This window comes from Apostichopus japonicus, chromosome 20 (assembly GCF_037975245.1).
Source record: "Apostichopus japonicus isolate 1M-3 chromosome 20, ASM3797524v1, whole genome shotgun sequence".
Taxonomy (NCBI): Eukaryota; Metazoa; Echinodermata; class Holothuroidea; order Aspidochirotida; family Stichopodidae; genus Apostichopus; species Apostichopus japonicus.
In genome coordinates this window covers 27,050,196-27,071,526 of record NC_092580.1, presented here as the reverse complement: position 1 = coordinate 27,071,526, position 21,331 = coordinate 27,050,196, and the positions used below count along the sequence as shown (strand labels likewise).

Here is a 21,331-nt window from a genome sequence, read left to right as displayed (position 1 = left end):
TCTAGCTAGCATATTTGGGGCCAATACAGCATACCTTTAAAGCTCTGGAAATATATTATGCCTCAGGGAGTCAAAACTGCATTCCATTTTGTGTATCTTTACATCTCTATGACAAAGCCATGTTAAATTCACACATAATTCAATGGCCCTAAGCCTAACTACAACACTTTATTCCATGATAACTGTGTGTATATTCCTAAATAGCTAGTTAGTAAACCATTCAGTCCAATGCAGTTATTTTTTTAGTTTGGGTGGAACTTAAAAGTAAACAGGTTGTTTTTAACAGTCAATTCTTGTACCACCAGAAATAAAATAAAATTAACAAGCATCTCTACTTGTAGAAACTGAAGGAAAAAAAAGTCACACAGTTTTGTGATATAAAAAGAGATAATTTATTCTGCTCCTGTGAAATTCAACAATAGAATCAGTGATTGGTTGAGTGGCAGCTAATATAGCACCCTATTACTCATTACTGGGTTACAAGTCAAATGGATCTACCATTCAGTATCTGATACACAGGATGTACATAAATAGATATAGACACTTGATCTTTATACATAGGAAAGAATATTACAAGACCCTGGTAGTTTAAGTAACATGAGGAATTTGGTACATGATAAAGATGTAACAGCAAACCAAAATAAATATTATTGCTTTATTTCGCAAATTTGTACCAAACGAAATGAAAAACATTTTCATCCTGGGTATAAAAGTGTCAGTATTTCCCTCAAATTATAGAATGTTTGTAGATTGCAAATATTTATGAACAGTAGTACATTGCTCCACACTCTTGACAATCCACCAAGTTTTTCCAAAAAATTCAGGAATCATAGATCACAAAACAATGGAAAATCCAGTGGCTGTAAAAGTTGAGAATGACAAAAAAAGTCTAGTTTAATACTTTTATTCTGATAGCATGCAACAAAATCTTCAATTCTATTTAGTTCAGGAACTCAAAAGTTGTTTGCATGTAAAGCAAGCTGGTTGAGTTGACTGTTATTTGATTAATATTAAAACATACACAGATTATACCAAAATAAACTCATTTTTATAGGAACATCACACAATCTTATCAAGGGGCTTTCAGGGAGGAATACCTAACAAGAAAACGCAGCAGCTTTTTTTTCTTAAAACCCTGTGCGGCAGGCCAGTAGGCAGGATTTTCTATGGGTTAAAGCATTTACTGAAGATCGTTCTGTAGGGTGCTCAAGAGGTAAAATAGTGCTTTCTTATTGTCAACCATATTAATTTACTTGATGACATGATGAAGTTAGTGTTAATGTCCCCCCTCAGCATGAAAGAATTTTCAACTACCCAGGAACCTTTGAAAATGTGAGGGAATGGCTTGTAATCCCCTCCCCCATACCCCCAGATACACACACACACACACACCCTGAATAAAGGTCTGGCATGTCATCTTAGAAAAGTCTTGAAATCAACTTCTGGAAATTCATTGAAAAATTATCAAAATTAATGCAAAATATGTAAAACAAACCCTTGCACAAAATGTACGGGAAATTTTAATACTGAAAGAAATGGGGTAATCATTGTGGGTACGAAACCCATTACAGCCATCATACACATAACAACCATGAATCTATGTCTTAGTAATGATAAATCAATGGAAACTAGGTAAAAATTGAAAGATAACAATTGGAAAGCATGACAGGTAGGATTCAAAGTAAATTCATCTTTATACTATTTTTATACCTACTTGCTAATTGTGTAGTCATCTTTTGTTTTTAAGTTCAAAGTGACCTGATGCAATTCACCGGTTTGACCGATCTGTATGGCAGTCTCTTTTTTGTGTCCTTTAACTTTAAATAGCTGTTTGTACCAATCTCGCTAAATCTACACTGCTGTAATGATAGGGTTACCATGGGTCTAGATTTCCCCCAAGGTCCTTCCCCTTTCTATACTATGTGAGCATCCAGGTGGATTTTCAAAATTTGACAAATTGGCCAGATTGTAAGATATTTCGAACAAAGTTATAATGAATACAGTGGAAAAACTTTCTTGACAGGATTTGGCCACCTTGTCAATAGTAACAGTCCTTCAAAAGTGTAATCTTTAGGCATATTGCAAAATAATACCATATTATTTGTAGGTGTCCTTCAAAATATATTTTTCCCCTCAAACTGGTAGTGACATTATGTCTTCCTTTCATCAGATAAAATATGGTAAACCCTATTTCTCTCTCAAAAAAAATTCCAAGCCAATGAAGGTGACTAGCTCCACTACTACCACTAGACATGTTTGAGTTTGAGAAATAATCCAATTTTGCAACTTTTAAACATTTGCTCCTTAGAAGATGTTTCTACGTAATGTATGAAAGTGTCTAGGCGACAAACTTTACCAGAAGCAAATCAAACAATAATTAACAGCTGTTGAAGTACATTCCAATCCATAAATATTTTGCTATGAAGTAAGACGCTCTATGCGTGATAACATCTGCCGACAAATCCAAACTGTACGTTGCTCTTCTTTTAACACATTTGTGAGAACAAGAATGTGTAGTACTGGCAACACTTTACACAGTTAGCTGACGTTAGGCCTACAATAAGTTTAACACAAATTAAAGAGCTATTTGGATGACAGATAATATGACACACACAGCAGAAATGAAAAACTGTTTTCAAACTGCAAAATGAAAAAATCTCATCTCGAAATCTCATTCCACACTCTACAGATGATTGTGCTATCAATGTAGCTTATTTTTGCCAAATAATCTCTTACTTAATGCCAAGAAATGGGTCTGGTGTGTGATGATATCATCATGGCACATGTTCTTCTAAAGTTTTACTTTCCTCTGATAGTCTTGTAGACTTGTTCATGAAATGTGATACATTTGGAATGTTTGTTTTAATGGTCGATGGTACTCTGAATACAAGGTTTTATCAAACTGCAATTTGTTTTACAAGAAAATTTGTTTTGTTTTGTCTAAATTGGAGAGAAAGCAGAAAGACACCTCCTTCTCTTGCCAGATACATCAAACTTAATAAATATTTAAGAAAAATAATGTTACTCTGTTTTAAAGATGTAATTTCGACCTGCCAATAGAGAAACTTTACAGAGAAGTACATACTGGAACGGTCCATCTTCATCACCAGAATATTTCAAAAATTATAACTATAAAAAGTTGAATTGCTGTGCCCTGGTAAAAAATTTAGTCACAGGAGAGAAAGTTTAAAACATGAGCTTCCCTTTGTTGGTGAATCGTATTGAAAAAAAGTATGTTTGATGTGGAGACCCAGACCAGAATGTTGCTGTTCAAATAGAACCATCTGCCAATTATTTATCGCCACAATTAGGTCACAATACACACTGAGGTTGACCAAACTGTCAAGCAACGAAGGTCACCAACTTTATGGGGACTCAATCCAGAGGCTACTATATCAAAGAATAATAGCCAAAAGTAAATTGCACCATGAAACAATCATACCATGCTTTGAGAAAATGCACACATGAGTGGAAGAAAACAATGGATCCTAATGTAAAGTTTGGCAAGTTAATTTAAATTGGCAAGAATACGATACACAAAATATTGAATACAATTTACAAATGCACCATGATTTCAAACGTGTACAGTAGTAATTTCAAGAGTGGATAGTAGCAAATCTTAAAGTGTAGTTTATATAATTCCCATTCTTTCAAGTTTCAATAACTACAGACTTTTCTCCAACTCGTTGAAAAATAGTTGACGTAAATCTTCCTTGAACCGTCGGTACCATTCTATTAAATTCTTTCTCCTTTCGATGATCATTTCTGGAGTTAATTTCATCTCTTTTCTTATGATCTCAGGTAGTTCTGACCAATCCTTCACGTATATGAAGGGTGCATTCCTATCTTTAAGCACCCTAAGCGTCCTATCCGAACACCGATCTGAAGTTCTGACGTCCTCTATCACCGGTACAGAACCCATCGCAGCAGCCTCGTAGATCCGATAACATTCGATGTTCTTTCCGATGGGGCTCAGAGTCAAGTCACTCTGTTGTAAGATTTGGATATATTCTTCCATCGATTCTTTCGTCTCTTCTGCTTCCCACCTATGAAAACGAAAAGATGACTATTTTTTGTAAGAACTGTATCACCCGCAACAAATACTGGACATGGGGAAGGGCGAGGGGTAGAAGATGGGTGTAAGCAATGAAAGCCAAGATAACAGGCTAAAATAGCAAACTCGTGAAAAACAATGCAGATTAAATCAAGGTTGAAAATTTTAAGTAAATAATCAGAGGATAATTAAACTAGTGAGTGAGAAGAATTATCCACAACAAATGTACACCCACTTACAACGGCACAAACCCTGTCTTTTGCATATTTTAACTGTTCCGACAGACTAATTTACATATTAAGTAATATATTTAATTGTCGTTATCCTATATCAGAACCCTACTTTGCATATGAAGTGGGTAACAAAGAAGTCGGTATGTGTCGGATTATGGCATCCTCAATGCCTCTGAGAGTTGTCTCTGTTCGCTGGAAATATGACAGTAAGCCTATATTAACAAACCGTGACTTTTCATTACAAACGTTTAACAAGTATCGTACAGACATGGACGCCGCCACGTTGATCTCCTGGTTGTGGCGCTCTACATCTTTTACTACGTAAATAGATTACACCACAGTATGTGTCTTTGTACTGACTGCTATGACAAGTGTGATGTTAGTAGTTACTGCATTTTCTTGTTTTGCTTGTTTGTTTGGCTTTCACATTTTCTCTCTTTTGTTGTTGTTGGTAAACTTTATCTCTATTCGTGAACTTGAGATACATTACGCTGCACCCAAACTCACCTGCTATAGACTTGCATAAATGCACATATTGTGTTTTCGATTTTTAGCGACATATAAAGCAATGTCCTTTTGACTAAAGTAAACATGTAGATTACCCCTTAACTTTATTCCACTACTCATATCATTCACTCAAAATACCTTGTTAATTTTTTTCATTTTCATCACGCAGTCAAAATAAATAGATAATCACAGCAGTTTTTATGACAATTTAACTATTTTACTCCCAATTAAGTACTGTATATGCAAAGTTGTCCAATCTATAGAACCTCAACTATAATAGTACGGTAGGGTAGGGCTAAGACTTAATATTTCAATCAACAGCCTTTTTTTCGAGATTTCAAACATCTGTTTAATATGACCTTAATTCAACAAAAGTGAGGTTTCTGTTCAAGGGTATTCAAATTTTATGCTAAAATGTGACCAGCAAATAATTCATTAGAATCACTTGCTCAATCAAGCAGTTCATTACTTTGTGTCCTTGACTACTTGGGCGAGATGCTTTATCTCACTTGCCTCTCTCCACCCAGGGATTGAGTGGGTACCTGTGAGGTAACTTGTCATTGGGCGCAGAATATAACTTCAGCCCACTTGAGGGATTGTCTCTGGGACAGGTCATCATTGACCAGGGGTAATATAACGTCTGTAAAGAGCTTTGAGACCTATTGCTGATATAAAGCGCTATATAAAAACCAAATATTATTTATTATTATTATCTAGCAATTTATATATATGCAGAGCTGACCTTTATGTTACAAATGGAAAGGCAAGTACTAAGAGACAAGAGAAATACTTACAGTTGTCTAGTTTTGACATAGCAATAATCCTTTAGGTGAGATGTCTCTATGATTCTCACTAAGTACTCTCGAGATGATCCGGGGTAAGTCGTTCCCAGAAAATTGCACCGATACTGTCTGGAGTCAGCCGATAGTAACATTGACTGATCTTCTAAAGGGAAACCTCTATACCTGCAAAAGCAAAGTTGAAATTGGTGTTAAAGGCATTGAAGACTCGCCCCAAACCCCGTGCCGCGCTCTGGAAAAGTTAACTATCCTTTGCTTGCAAGTGAAGTTTTTTTCTTGTCGCTACAAAATGCAGACAGTCATAAAACGTGATACCTTGTTATCTTTTATCTAGACCTGAGAATCGCTGCTATATGTACACTGTGTTGTGGGTATTGAGTATTGACCATAGCTGTATCTATTGACTGTACACTAGTGTCTAATTACCAACGGTAGCAAGCTGTGTGTGTATTTTCTGGGATCGATGGTGGTGTCTAACACTTCTGTTACACCTCATTCGAAACTAGGTCAGATTACCGGCATGAGATGTTTCTTTGTGCGCGAGTCTTCACACCCTTCAATGAGTGTGTGAAACACAAAGACAGCTTCAAATTTCAAAAGCACAGAGTTGGAAACAAGGATTCTTTTGTTCCTCAGTGATATCATACTGATATGATAAAAACTTGATTCATAATGTTCCTATATGCCTTTTGCATTTGAGTTTGTTTACATTTTGATACCATGCAATGTCAAACATCCAGTAAAAATTGAAATTACTTAGTTTGACTAGTAAAATGTATATTTCTAATCATGAAAAAAAAACAATTACAATTTTGAAAATTTACTGTTTACTTCCAAAGTTTCTTAACTTTCTTTAAAAAGAAAAAAGTTGTGATGTTTAAGATTGTTTAATCTTCTTAAAGTCGACAAACTTGCGCACTTGGTGGCCTTTTGCTCTCCCTATATGGCCGTTTCTTTTAACCTGCTTTGTCTCCTTATAAGTCAACTTAACAGCAAACTCATTTTCAGCATTTCATTACATATCTGTTTATTCAGTATATTCATCATCCAGGAAGGTGCACCCAACCTGAAACTTGGGGAGAAGAGTGACGAGGGTTGGGTTTGTATAGTCTTTTACCCCATTTTGCCCCAACCCTCTTAAGAGTACAGTTTCCTTGACCATAAAACAGAATTTTCACCTTAAAAGAACATCTTTAATTCTGTCCACACTCAGCACCTTGAGATTGAGTCATAGGAAAGAACACTTACGTTGCACTTCCCAGTGGCCACTGCAGTATTTGTCTGTTGTCTACGATGGGAGTATCATATGTAATAAAGACCTTTTGTAGAAGACCACCATTGTTCTTTAAGTATTGTAACAGCCATTCATTGTTACATTCTTCGTTTCCGATCAACATCAAGAAAGCAGCACGAAGGTGAGTCAACGAGGTTAACTTCTCTAACCACATCCTTGTGTATGGCAACCTCTCCTCAGCACGACCGTTTAATACTAACAGGACGTAAGCAGAATCCAGTGAAACATCATCAAAGCTATTATCTTCACCATGATACCTGGATAATTGCGAGAGAAGCAGGTTTTACTCTGGATATGGAGACGATACCAGTGTTATATATAAATGGCATTAAAGATTCATTTAACACTAGCAAGCCAAGCTCATTTAAAGGTGGTTCTTGTCCTGACAATATCACATGGAGATTTAAATTGCTCTTAATTGCCAACAAGTTCACATCATCAACAATGATTGATTTTGTTTTGAAAAGTAGTGCAGGTAATTATTTACTATTCAAATTTTGCATTTTTCAAGGCTCTGAAGCTTTTGCCTTGTAAAATACTATTTTAACTGTGTAAAAATCTCTTATACATCTTTGGACTTGTTTAGCAATTTGACCCATTTTGCAAAGCAGTATTTTGCTATGCCATACAGGATAAATGATTACCTGAGGTGTGTGGGTAATTTACGAAAATGTTTATGGAACAACCATTTTAAGGTAGCCTAGAACTTTACCATTTCAGCTCATATTATTAAAGGACTTGCAGACAGGTTTAATTTGAAATATGGAAAATACTTCCATAAGGAGAGCAAGCATTAATCTGCACTATCTCTATAGTTTATCAAATTCCCAATTCAAATTCTCAACTTTCTCATGACTGACCAACTTACTTGAACAATATATCACCATGGATTAATTTGGCTGGTTCATCTGTTACATGCATGCTGTCACCTCCTAGTATATGTTCCCATGTATAGTCACCTAAATATGAAGAAAATCAATAGAAAATTCCATATCCATCCCTTTTGACAGCTCTAGGTATGTTCAAATATGACCTTTATGATGAACTATTCAAACCACTTAAATGTAATGAAGGGGCTTTTCATCAAATGTTACTACTGTAGTTAAAGGTGAAAGGGTGGTGCGATAGTCAGTGTTAACCCACCAGAAACCAGATTACCATGATCTACTTGAAATTCACACCTGCGCATGGGTGTGGAACAAAGTCTGTAATAAATAAGACATTTCTGGTATACTTGTGAATTGCAGAGTGAGGTTTAGCTCTGCTCTTTGTAATGATGTTGAACCAACTAGCTACACTGTAGTGATGTTAATCACAGTGCTTTCACCTCTCTTAGCATTTTCAGGTCAGATGCTAGGGTACACTCTCGTCTGTCATATGAGGTCAAGGGCGTAGGAACCGGGGGGCTGGGGGGCGCAAGCCCCCCCAGTGAAAAATATGGGGGCGGATACGCCCCCCCCCCCGCTTCGCAAGTCAGAAAACCCCTTTTTCCTTTCCAAATGAGAAAAAAATCTCATTTGGAGCACCAAATTGCATCTAAGGCCAGGTGAAAATGCAAAATTATTTACAAAATGGAGTGGGTGTTGAAGTGTGCTATATTGCACCAAATTGCAGCTGAAGCCATAGACCCCTTCCCCAGGCTGGCCATCAGTCTTAAGCCCCCCACTCAAAAGTACCTTCCTACGCCAATGTATGAGGTCCCTGGAGCAAGAAAGGGCGCCAAAACACATTTGCTCTGTCACTCTCTAAACAGTTTGAACAAAAAGACTTGATATTAGCTAGTGTTCATTCAAGATTGACACAAACAGATAACAATTAAAGTAAGCATCTGTGAGGGTTTAAACCCCCCAGGTTCACACAACTACACTAAACTAAACTGTCTCTCAAAAAGACTTTACTTTTTTTTTCAAATTAAAGATACCATACTAATCATACTGTACCTAGTCCAACTGTACTCCAAATGTCAATAGTGGTCTGCGGTCTTCCTACAGAGAGGTTTTGATGAACGTTGAACTTTTGTCTCGCAATATTTGTCTGTGGAATCTTTGGTATGTTAGCAAAATCTAGCTTCTCTTTTCTTAGAAAGATATCTTGCAAGCAAAAAAGAGGCAGGAAAGAAAATGTTGAAAATATGAACTAACATTCAGACTAAAAGAAATCAATTCCAGCAATTACATAGCTATTTTGGAGGGAAGTAAATGAACAATCTTTTCTTTCTTAATTATCCATATTTATTTCAAAATCTTGTCTTGATCCCCAAAAAACCTGGACATTATCATATCTCAAATTCTCTTAGATGCTTAAACAAGAAGAGGATAAAAACTGAAAAACAGCTGGAAACGCTGCAATTCCTGCAAGAAGTTCCTAATGAATTACAAGCAATTGGTGTAGATTTCACACAGCCAGAGGCCCAGAATAAGGAAAAACAATGATGGACAGAAAGGGCCCATGATTAGCCTATCTGCCATCTATACTTTGAAATAATCAGAAAATTCCTGAGTGTTAGCTTTCATAACTTGCACATGGCTTTGGCTGATTATTTTATTCAGACAAATTCAACTGATATTGATATCTTTAAAATCTTTGCAACAGTGACAATCTTAGCTAGACTAACTTTTTACTGTTTTAGGCCTAACAAGTTAGAGTGCATAATTCGGATAATGATTTTATACACCCTGTTCATTTACTGAAAACAAGCAATCATCAGAAAAGGACAACGAAACTAAAAATATGACTGTTTAGTACGTTACGGTACATGATGATACCTGGTTCTGCTTTATCCGATGTCGACAGTGATAGGACTTCGAACAGAATCCAAAACATCGTGGAAATGGTCCCTAAGCTTAAGATGATTAAAACAAGTCTTTTCTTGAGATGCCGTTTAAAGATGTATTTCAACATCATCTTGTTTCAATACTTGCTGATGTTAGTTCGAGAAGTAACATGTCATGACAAAGTATAGATTCGCCTCTTTTCACCAACGCAGTATTTCTGCTGTTGACTCCGGGGTCGTTTTCTTAAGCTCGTTAGCCTATTGTTTGTATACATCTTGCACTGGCAAACATCTAAGTTGCTGATGGTTCACTTTGGCCTAGTCAGTCAATAACTTTACACAAAGAATTAGAAACATACAACCATAGTTCCAACTTAATATGCAACAAGGCTGGATGTGTATTATTAGTTACCCTGAACTACATTCCTGAAAATAACCCTTTATCATTTTTTAAATATTATTTTATTGCTTTTAGTCAAGTTTGTAGCCTTCTTCTAGTTACAGAGTTGTGCTAGCCAGTACAGGTTACTACTGTACATTACATATGTAAATCTGTCACTTTCACAATTCACATTTTGTACGGCTTGGAGAAACGACTTGTAGCAAGCTTCATCTTCACGCAAGCGCTCTTGATCCCTACTTGCTGTAAAGAACGAGGATTGGCAGGGTAGTCTCAGGTATATTTCACATTTAAAAGAAAATGACAAATTGTTTCTTCCTTTCTTTTTGGATCATTCTTGACGTTTATCTGTAGAAGAATATATCGCTCACATGTGAATTTTGTGTCGTCGATCCAGTGTCAAAATGGAAATCTTGTGCCTAGATCGCTACAGCGATACTAGCCTAACGTAATCTGTTATTACTAGTGTTAAGCAGAATGCATTAGCATAGGCCAACGTCTGACTAATACCATGTTTAATGTGGCTCATGGAAACAGCTTAACTTTGTATAACATTAGGATTCCGACCGATAACCTATAGGTTTAACGATTTGGTCGATTCACAAAAATTTGTCTAACAGTGTAGTCGGGGCACAGATCTGTAGCCTAGGGCCCAAGGTAGGCATAGGCTATGCAACAAATGTAGTTAGCCTAGCCTATATTAGGGAAACAAACAAATGACTGTTTTTCAAGTCTATCAATGTCCCAGTGCCATTCAGAAATACTTCTGTGGTTGGCTGAAGGTTTAATAGGGCCTAGGCTACATTGTTATTTTACTGTTGAGTCAAAGCACAAAGTGGAATGTAGTGGTACATTAGATTGTCACAGAAGAAACTTTGTAAATCTAACAATTGTATGGAAATTGAGTGCTAGGCTTAGCCTGAATTATGATGTTTCATGGAGCAATAAGTTCAAACTATTCTGAACTATATCCTTCTTTTTCTCCCTGTTTAATCCCACCTAGGCCTAGATAAAAGAAGATACCATGGCAACCTTAAAAAGAAGTAAGTAGTCTTTTCACAAACTTTCACTAATATTTGCTGATTAATATCCTGATATTAATTATAAAGTGTATTAATCTATTAAGTTTTAAGTTACCAAGGCCTTTTCCTTCCACTTCTTTCTTGTTGAAAATTTGTATACATTTCTTAGAAATGATCATTTTAAAGACTAGTTACAACCAAAAAGAATGAGAATGAAACTATAGAGTGGCCTCTGGAAGCACATTGTAAACATTGTGTAACACTACCACAAAGTGTGTTGTGTGTTAACTAGTTAACTTCATGTATGTTTTCCACATTGAACCTCTGCCTGAGTTTATATCATTAAATAAATCACCAAAGGAAACATATGGGAAGGTATACAAATTTGAGAGTAACAAAGTTTTTTTTGTCATGAAACATTTCATTGATGCTTTCTGGGTTGTAACTTGGGTGTCATCCCTGGTTATAGGTTTAAGGTTACAAGAGGTGCGGTGACTTCTGACTGAAGAAGTGTACACTTACATAGGAGTCTTCACCATCAGAGGACAGATAGCTCTGTTGGTATAGCCCAGAACTGCTGGCAGGAATCACTGGGTTTTATCCTGTTGTAGCCAAAATTTCCTTTCTCTTTTCAATGCAGTGTGGATCACATTGGTCTAACCAAAAGCACAGGTTATTTTGTTGGATGATAAAGCACATTTGTACCTAGTTTGTGATGTTGCCTGATTTTGGTGACATATTATCATGATCTTTATTGTTTTGCAGTTCAAACCAGACTGAAGTCTGTTAAGAACATACAGAAAATCACACAGTCCATGAAGATGATAGCAGCCGCCCGCTATGCCAAAGCAGAGAAGGAGCTGAAACCAGTCAGGCAATATGGCAATGGAGCTACAGGTATGAAAAGAATAGAACAGCATTATTATGCAGAAGACAAGTAAACTGCGACAAAAACAACAAGATATGTAGTTTTGTCCACACTGAAAATAGTATTTTATAGGAACCAAAATAAACCTCCAAACTGATACACAATATGTGAACCTACGTTATTCCCTTTCGTTACTGGATAATACCTGCAAAAGTATTAGCTTTGACATACAAAAGGAAGTGAAAGTTGTAATTGATTGTTTGTAGATAGGTGATACATTCAGATTTCTCTGTTACATGATTATGTGTAGTGATAAATAGGTAGACTGCCAGTTACATTTAGGGAATGTGCTGCGATAAAGAGTGCTGTGATAGATAACGTATTAAACGAGTTTGAAACTTTCATGTGGTTACAACTGTGAGAGATTGTGATCAAAACTCAATTATGAACAGGATAATATCTAGGTCAGTATTTCTTTTTCCTTTTAGCCCTGTACGATGTAGCAGAAATTTCTCCCCTGGAGAAAACAGAAAACCATCTGATCATTGCAGTCTCAAGTGATCGTGGCCTCTGTGGAGGTATCCATAGCCACATCTCCAAAGCTGTGAAAGCTTCCATTTTAGAGAAAGAAGACAAGAGCAATGTCAAACTGATCATTATTGGTGACAAAGCCAGGACCCAGCTTCAGAGGTATGTGGATGATCAGTGGCGGAGCGTCCATACAGTCAGGGGGGCGGGGGGGCGGATGCTGCCCCTGATGGACTCAGATGGACTGCTGGCGCCCTTTTCAGCTTTTTACCATTTTTTACTTATTCGCGATTATTGACTTTTTTATTGCGCTCTCATCTACCTATTGACATTTGTCACACTTTGTTGGCGATGACACCTATTTATGCTTCGTTTATCTACAAATTAACAAGGCCTGGAAAGGGTAATTTCCAGCGATCTAGGGAGTATCTTTACTCAAAAATTTCTGTACGCTCCGCACCAACCTGTGGTGGCTTCCTCTTAGATAGTGTCGAAAGCGCCCCTACAGACCATTCTCGACACCCTTGACCAATACCCCTAAGCTCCACCACTGTGGATGATAATACATTTGTGTAGTCATCTGTACTAAATTGTTTGGTTGGTTTGAATGGTGCCTATCACAGCAACAGGTTGGTCACTCCGTTTACCCATTCATTGAAAATTATTACATTATTATATATTTTGTTGAAATGTAGCAAGTCTACCTGGGGTTGAGTGGCATATTTCAACAGTTACAAGACAAACGTAGAATATATTCTCTCTTTACTCCTCCCCACGACAGGCTTGATAGTATGAAAAGCGATATCTTTCAGTTTCCTATACAAAAGATGGTTTGTGAAGAACTTGGAACCTAATTTTTTGGTCTCTTTCTTTCATGTAACTTTCAGAATATTCAGTGACAAAATTATGTTCAGTATCAATGACTATGGAAGAAAGACACCGAGTTTCCAAGATGCATCCAATGTAGCCTCGGCCCTCCTCGGTTCTGGATATGAGTTTGATACCGGTGAAATCCTATTTAACAGGTTCAGGTAAGGTTACTAAGCACCACCGCCCCTGAAATCATGTGAAATGGGTGTCACATCTTTTCTTCGTTCGGCATATGAGTCAGGTTCATGTGAAGTTCTATTAAGATTACTTGGCTGAGGTAAATTTAAGCATCTTCCTACCTTCAGTCTGCATGCACAGGGGTGGAACAATAGCCAGGTGAAGTCATTTAGTCTCAGTTGTAAAAGCCTCACTCTGCACATTGTTTTGAAAATGAACTAACAGATATCTATCACGACAGTCTAAATTACCTCTTTCGGTGCTGACAGATACTCTGTATTCAATTTCTCTTTTTACAGCTTTTAGTCGCCAAGAATGAGTAAATTAGAATTTTGGGTTTCAAGCAACAACAACACAGCGTTTATAAACACAGTGAATGCTGTTAGATTTTGAAAGTAAGACTCGAAACACATCTGCCAACTTTACTTGGATAGCACAGACACACACTACAAATGCCCTTGTTGTGAAATGTTTCAAAACAAATCCTTAAGATGGATTTAAAATGTGAAATCAGTTTCTTAAAACTGTAAAGTTACCATATTTTAGTCTATTAGGTGGCATCGCTCTTGCAAAAATGATGATGCACTTATCATTGCTTTGATTAGGAGGTTTAGATTAATCTGAATATTTGAACTATGTCATTTAAACCTGAACTGGCCTCCAACAAATGTGAGGGTCATCTTATTTAAATAGGGGTTGCATCGGGCAAATCCAGATTTTTAAAAAGGGTTGACTCTGGCCGTTGGTTTTTTGAAGCCGACTCCGATGTATGGGAGTTTGAGGGTCCCTCCCCCCAGAATAAAAAATCTTTTATAATGTGAAATGGTACATTCTGAAGCATAGTTAGGTTATAAATTTGGTCTTGATGCAAAGTTGTGTTAGTTACTACTGTTAATTCTATTTAAGCAAGTTGAAAGGAGTGTGTGGAACCACTCACCCACCCCCTACACGCACACACTACCCCTGGATCTGCTCCTGTACATCCTTTCTTTGTCCCAGGAGTAATCTACAGTGAACAGTTTTTAGAAAAAAAATTAGGTTTATGACTCATGACTCATTTATCATAATAATAGTCCAAAAATACTATGATTCTGTGTACTAACAATACAATAATTTTGCTTCAGAGTGACATGAGTTACTCCATACATTTTCAAATTTTCCTTTTATTTTATTGTTTTATATTTACTCTCTGCATATTAACACGCCTCATCTTGTGTCTCTTTACAGGTCTGTCATATCCTACAAGACCACATCCCAACCAGTGTTTCCTGTAAATGTCCTAGCAGAGTCAGGTAAATAATGCAACTCATAAAAGCAAAATTCACAATGTACCAGACTTTCAAATTAGTACCCCATTAGTCCCCAGTGTATTAAGTCCCTGATGGAAAGATTGGGAAGAATTGGCTCTTATTGATTCCTTGCTGGAGGCAGAAGGAATCTGTGTAATGGTGATGGCATGTGTGTGAGTGTGTTTGTATGTAACACTTGCTTGTAAATATCGTAACTCAAAAAGTTTATAGTGGATAAACTTCATACTTGGTATGTGGATCCGTCTTATTGAGTACGAGACCCTATTCCTTTCTGTGAAATTCAGTGGTCATTTGGGGTCAACATAGGTCAAAGTCTGAAAACTTTGTAAATTTCAATAACTCAAAAAATTCATCTTTGTTGAACTTCATACGTGGTATGCAGATTCAGCTTGTTAAGTACAAGAACCCTTTTGAAATGGAGGTGAGTGGTCATTTTTGCAGTCAGCATTTAAGTCAGTCTGAAAATCTTGTGATCACAATAACGCAAGAAGTAGATCTTTCTTGAACTTCATACGTAGTATGTAGATCCAGCTTGGTGAGTGTAAGAACCCTGTTGAAATTAGTAGAGGCCAAAGGTGGAATGAGGTCAACATGTGTCAAAGTCTGAAAACCTTTTGAACATGCTACTCCAAAATTAAAGCTACAATTAATGTGTGAATTCTCCAATGCTATGATTATCTTTGGTGAACATTGCTTGGTCAAATACAGTTCAGTTTTGTATTGTGAATGGGCTCTGTAGGTCTTCTGCAAAACATACAGTCATCCAGGAAATGAAATATGCTTCAAAGAGTTGATAGTCTTGCACTTAAATGGTTGTTATCAGGTTTCACCCTCTGAGCTTCAAGGTGTTAACATGTTATCTCAAATGGTGCAAAACTTGGCTCAAGGGGTCAACAGATTATCGCAAATGGTCTCAAAATTGGCCATTTCTCTGTGATTTATACTGATTAATGACTTCTGCTTTGCAGTGGGTTGTGAAAACATATTCACAGTGTATAAACAAAGTCATGTAACTCTCATTTAATGACAATGAACAAAGGGATGCTTGGTAGCAGAGCTGATTTGCCAGCTCAAAGTTGGTTAAGAAAATGTCTCTTTATTCATACATCTGTGTCTTTATTTCACATATGAAGACTTCTTTCTGGATATTGAAACATTTGGGAATAAATATTCTATCCCGTAAAATCCTTACCAGTGAATGAAATGGTTGATGCCCACAAGGGAGTGCCACAAATAAGAGCCGGAAAAGTCTCTGATCTTTTCTGGTTCTCACTTAATACTTTTACAAATTTAACTCACGTGCTCTACATTAGTCAGATAGTTATTTCGAATTTTGAGCAAATTGTATGGCAAGAATCACAAAGCCAACTGGTTTTCTGGTTAAACTTGATTGATATGTGGCAATATAAATCAGCAACAACTACCAACATGAAGGAGAAGATAGGAGATGGATTATTCCAAAAGCAGTTCTTACTATTGTTGTCTTCATGAAAGTGTCTGATTGCCACCATAATATTCCTTGTAGTAGAGATTAAACAGCGAAATAGTTTTAATTTCCTGCATGGAATTGCAGACCGATTGTTGCTGAAAATTGCTTGATTGAAACTAGAATAAATTCTGTAATGTCTGTTTTCTTTCTTAGATTGACATAATGAGAAATGTTTCTCCTTTCATATACTTTGATTGGGGATAATGATATCGTTTTGAATCTCGTCTGGAGGTCCTTTCCAACTTATTCCAATGTTTCCTGAATTTTTCGCAGACAAAATGACCATCTATGATGACGTGGACTCGGATATTCTGCGCAACTATTCAGAGTTTCAGCTAGCCAGTATCCTCTACTCCACCATGATGGAATCTAACTGCAGTGAACAAAGCTCTAGGATGACTGCTATGGATAACGCCACCAAGAATGCAGGTAAGTTACCAGAAGAAAAACAAACAAATTTAGAGACTGGTTATCACTGATTATAAGTTGAATGAGTTAAATCTGGTTAATTTGTCCTACGACAACCACTCAAGAGTTTGGCAATTTGTACAGAGCAGCGAAAAAAATGTCTAATTAAAGTCAACTGGAAAATTCTCTGTAGAAACCTTCTTTGAAGTTATCAAAATAGTTATACAGTAAGCCATCAAAATTTATTCAATTCGGATTTTGTGTTCCAAGTTCATGAAGCGTTAGTCTGTGGTGTATTGAATTCAGTTAATATATGATGGAATTTCCCATAGGGATGCAGTATACGTGTTTAATGGATTATCCCTTAGGGATGCAGTATTCGAACTTGATGGATTATCCCTTAGTGTTGCAGTATACATATTTGATGTATTATCCCTTAGTGATGCAGGATATGTATATGATGGATTATCCCTTAGTACTGCAGGGTAGTATGTGATGGATTATCCCTCAGTGATGCAGTATAAGTATGCAATGGATTATCCCTTTGTGATGCAGGATATACATGTATTTGATGGATGATCCCTTAGTGATGCAGGATAGTATGTGATGAATTATCCCTCAGTGATGCAGTATAAGTATGCGATGGATTATCTCTTAGTAATGCAGGATATGTTTATGATGGATTATCCCTTAGTAATGCAGGATAGTTTGTGATGGATGATCCCTTAGCGGTGCAGTATACATATTTGATGTATTATCCATTAGTGATGCAGTATACGTATTTGATGGATTATCCCTTAGTGATGCAGGATATGTATTTGATGTATGATCCCTTAGTAATGCAGTATATTTAAAGTGGCCTTCCTTTGGTTTACTTGTAGGTGAAATGATTGACAAGCTGACCTTGCAGTTCAACCGTACCAGGCAGGCAGTCATCACCAGGGAACTTATTGAGATCATCTCCGGTGCTGCTGCACTATAATGAGGCCGCGTCTCTGCTTTCGGGGATTTTTTTCTTTCTATCACTTTGAAAGTTTGGCATAGTTTCGCCAGACGACTGGAAGAGGAGACATTTATCACAGAGACGTAAAAAATATCTTTAGTTCCATTCCAAACAAGCTGACTAGGTTCACCATGATTTGTTTTGAAATAGTTGGTCACGCTGGAAGGTTGTGTATCATTTTTTTCACGTGATTAGATGGTGCTGTTTCAAAAGTAAAATAAGAAAAGGGAACATAGAATTACTGCAAGCTTGAACTTTTGGCAATGTTTCAAATCAGAAGTAGTAAATGTAGCAGAATTATTCCTTTACATTTTATTTCTAGCTTTGAGTCGCATTTTGAAGATTAAAAATGTTGAATCACTTGTTTACTGCCAAAACTGAAGTTATCCATTATTAAATATAAACATATCTCAGCAACCATTCTCTCATGTTTGTGAGTTGTTTTAATTTTCAACCAAGAAACGTTGATGTATTGTCATAAATTCAAACGTTACTGATTAATTATACACTCGTTAAATTTATTGTACTTATCTAATACAACCTATTGAGAGGTATTGTGTGTATAGTGTGCCTCCCTCGTCCATGAACTCTATAGAGGCTCACTTTGGACTGTAATATGGAACGAGAGATAACTAAAATGTGAAATAATATACAAGCAAACTGTTGAATGTTATCCCACTCAAGAATTTCATGTGATATTTTTCAGAACTTTTGTTTGGAACTAAAGAATATATTTATGCATAATAATGCAGTGATTGATAAAAAGAACTTGTTTATTTTCTTATTCATTTCTTTGGTATTGGGGATGCTATAAGAGAGGTTCAGATGGTTTTGGTTTGGGTTATCCAGTCCAGTGTGCTATTTCCCTAACATTCCTTCATATTCCTAATACTGCAGTTAGCTCTTATTTTGCTTTTGAAACCCATAGTTGTTAAAAAGTGGATAGGAATATCTTTTATCAGTACAGAACTGTCATTTCCTTAGTTCACACTAGTTAATCTGCTCTTACACTTCCCCCTTCCTAATCCCCTTTCTTTTAATCTCCCCTTTCACCTTCATTACTTATTAAGTCCCATTGTTCTTCAAAAGTCATAGTTTATCTCCTCGCAGCTTTCATCCTATCATCCCGTTTCTGTGTCATCTTACAATCCTCTGTTCCATTCATTTTGCTCTGTTCATTGTTCAACAGTCCAGTTTAGCTGTCTGTCTATCTATCTTTTTGCTTTAAACGTGTCTTTAGTCTGTTCTCTGGGGAAGATCCGACTAGGCCCTCAAATCGGAAAGTTTTATACTCTATTATACACAAGGATATGAAATACATGACCCACAAAGCAGCAAACACCCGGGATGCACATACTTAAGAGCTTTAAAGGGTCGCCTAGTGGCGTACATGGCCCTAGTAAAATGTTGCACGGCACTCCCTGTTGCTGGAGGTAGACTTCGAGTGCGAGGATGCAGAGGAAATTCTTCGAACGATATAGTAAAGTGAAAGAGCGCCCACTACTAATTGCAAAGCAAACGTTATATACCGTTCGAGTCATTTCACAATAAAACTTTTAACCCGTAGCAACAGTGACCATATATCGGAACTTGTACAAAAACAGCTGATAATGTATGTAAAATACTGAAACCCAAAATTACTGCGGCATACGGTGTTCTCCATTGAACTACCAGCTCTAAGTAGCCCAATGAGACCGAGAGGCAAATACATCTTCTCTTCTCGGGATCAAATTGTACGCTGATGATTATCAGTTGTGCAATATCATATAATTCAGTTGTGGTGGGGGAGGGGTTGGAACTAACGTTAATGTCTGTTTATATATACCAATCATATAGTATATCACAGTTATAGTAGGCCAACATACGTACGAAGGGTTAACATTGTCGAGAAAAGTCCCTAATGGAATGGACCTATACTGAAGTGACGATTTTGGCATGTTTTCAATCATCATCTTCATTTTTATGAAAAAACAATGGCCTCTTCTAGATCAACATCTTAACGGCTATGGTGGCCAAAATGGAATGTGATAGCCCAAGCCATCATATATCGTATGAAGGGTAGGACATGTCAGTTGAAAACTTCTATCTATGCTCTAGCGGCCTAACAAAGTCACGAATTTAGTTAATTGAGTAATCGTTGTAATCCGACCCTTGATTCAAAATTCCGGAAGTAACCCTTTTTGCCTCTGCAAGCAATACATGTTGTCAAAACACGGCAAAGCTAAGCGAAACCTATAATCAGCAAAATAATGCCATGGACGAGGATTCGACACAAAGAGCATTATGCATGTGTAACTGGATAAAATTTCTCTGTAACCAAATTTCAAAGTCTGAAGCCTGGTAGGAATGAATACTTTTCTTGTAATCATCAAAGTTATTCTTCCCTGCTTAATGAGGGACTCGCTTAAACAATACTCTGTTTCAACCAGGGAGATAAAAAACTCTCCTGCTTTACTATCACCGAAACAATGACCTCAGTGCTTCAACCATGGAAGGAAAACAGTTCCCTACTTCAACCGAGGAACAGAAAATTCCTTGCTTTATGCAGGGACCTGAACAGTTATCGCTTCAGTAATGCAGCTGAAAAATCCCTGTCTCATCAAGAGATCGCAACAAGTTAACAACTTCCCAGTTTCAACCATACATTGAGCCGAAACAGTTCCCTGTTACCTATGGCGGGCCATCAGTCTCAAATCATGGGAGATCGACTTATACCGATTTAAATCGACATATACCAGTTTCCCTCGACATATCATCGATTTATTTTACTTATCATCGATTTAAATCGACATATACCAGTTTCCTTCGACATATCATCGATTTAAATCGACATATACCAGTTTCATTCTACATATCGATTTATTTTACTTATCATCGATTTAAATCGATGATAAGTAAAATAAATCGATGATATGTCGAAGGAAACTGGTATATGTCGATTTAAATCGATGATAAGTAAAATAAATCGATGATATGTCGAGGGAAACTGGTATATGTCGATTTAAATCGGTATAAGTCGATCTCCCATGATTTGAGACTGATGGCCCGCCATAGTTACCATCATGGAACTGACACAGTTTCCTGCAATAGTCAATCATTCTGCACTTTGGACTTTCGAGTGACAGGCGGCTATAACCGAGTGATGTCACTTCGATTGCGCGTCAAGAATCCTTGTATAGACTGAGGTACGAGGTGACCTCTGCAATAGCCTTGATGTTTGTATATAATTCATTATAACATTCCCCGATTCACTTGTAAAGATCTCACAACAATTCAGTTTGTCAGATTGATTATTCAACTTTCATTTCAAATATTGAAGAAAATATTGCAAATTAAAAAATGTCTGGCGTAGTGTGAATTCGGCTGAATGATGTTTATTTGGTTAACACTTATATAATTTGCAAATCCTTTTTACGTTCTATGGTGTAGAGGATCTTAGTCAGGCTGGGGTAATCAAACTGTTGGCAGAACTGAACTCAAACAAAGCCACCGGCCCCGATGGAATTTCAGCCAAATATCTCAAAACAACAGCAGAAGAGATAGGCTTGGCAGTCAAAATCATTTTTCAACTTTCATTAGATACAGGTGTAGTACC

General features: G+C 36.9%; 2 protein-coding genes across 2 annotated transcripts; one reads left to right on the top strand and one right to left on the bottom strand.

Moving 5' to 3' along the window:
- Positions 1-888: 888 nt before the first annotated feature.
- On the bottom strand, positions 889-10,196 carry LOC139962160 (ribitol-5-phosphate xylosyltransferase 1-like). Its single transcript, XM_071962119.1, has 6 exons — positions 9,654-10,196; positions 8,829-8,978; positions 7,757-7,847; positions 6,843-7,145; positions 5,589-5,759; positions 889-4,046 (listed from the first exon to the last, which is right to left on the bottom strand). Exons 1-6 carry the CDS (start codon positions 9,790-9,792, stop codon positions 3,665-3,667), a joined length of 1,236 nt encoding a protein of 411 aa, XP_071818220.1. The 5' UTR covers positions 9,793-10,196; the 3' UTR covers positions 889-3,664.
- A 26-nt stretch (positions 10,197-10,222) lies between these two features.
- On the top strand, positions 10,223-18,504 carry LOC139962162 (ATP synthase subunit gamma, mitochondrial-like). Its single transcript, XM_071962122.1, has 8 exons — positions 10,223-10,338; positions 11,065-11,104; positions 11,849-11,980; positions 12,440-12,641; positions 13,367-13,510; positions 14,754-14,818; positions 16,599-16,754; positions 17,615-18,504. Exons 2-8 carry the CDS (start codon positions 11,086-11,088, stop codon positions 17,713-17,715), a joined length of 819 nt encoding a protein of 272 aa, XP_071818223.1. The 5' UTR covers positions 10,223-10,338; positions 11,065-11,085; the 3' UTR covers positions 17,716-18,504.
- Positions 18,505-21,331: the final 2,827 nt, after the last annotated feature.

What these genes read in the sequence shown, in the direction of transcription:
- LOC139962160 (XM_071962119.1), bottom strand. Translation starts at nt 9,792, where the DNA reads ATGATGTTGAAATACATCTTTAAACGGCATCTCAAGAAAAGACTTGTT. An exon ending in TTGGAGTACAGTTGGACTAG is followed by an intron (nt 7,848 to 8,828) that starts GTACAGTATGAT and finishes CTTCATATTTAG; the next exon opens with GTGACTATACATGGGAACAT. An exon ending in TGGCCACTGGGAAGTGCAAC is followed by an intron (nt 5,760 to 6,842) that starts GTAAGTGTTCTT and finishes TTGCTTTTGCAG; the next exon opens with GTATAGAGGTTTCCCTTTAG.
- LOC139962162 (XM_071962122.1), top strand. An exon ending in GCCAGGACCCAGCTTCAGAG is followed by an intron (nt 12,642 to 13,366) that starts GTATGTGGATGA and finishes TGTAACTTTCAG; the next exon opens with AATATTCAGTGACAAAATTA. An exon ending in AAATGTCCTAGCAGAGTCAG is followed by an intron (nt 14,819 to 16,598) that starts GTAAATAATGCA and finishes AATTTTTCGCAG; the next exon opens with ACAAAATGACCATCTATGAT.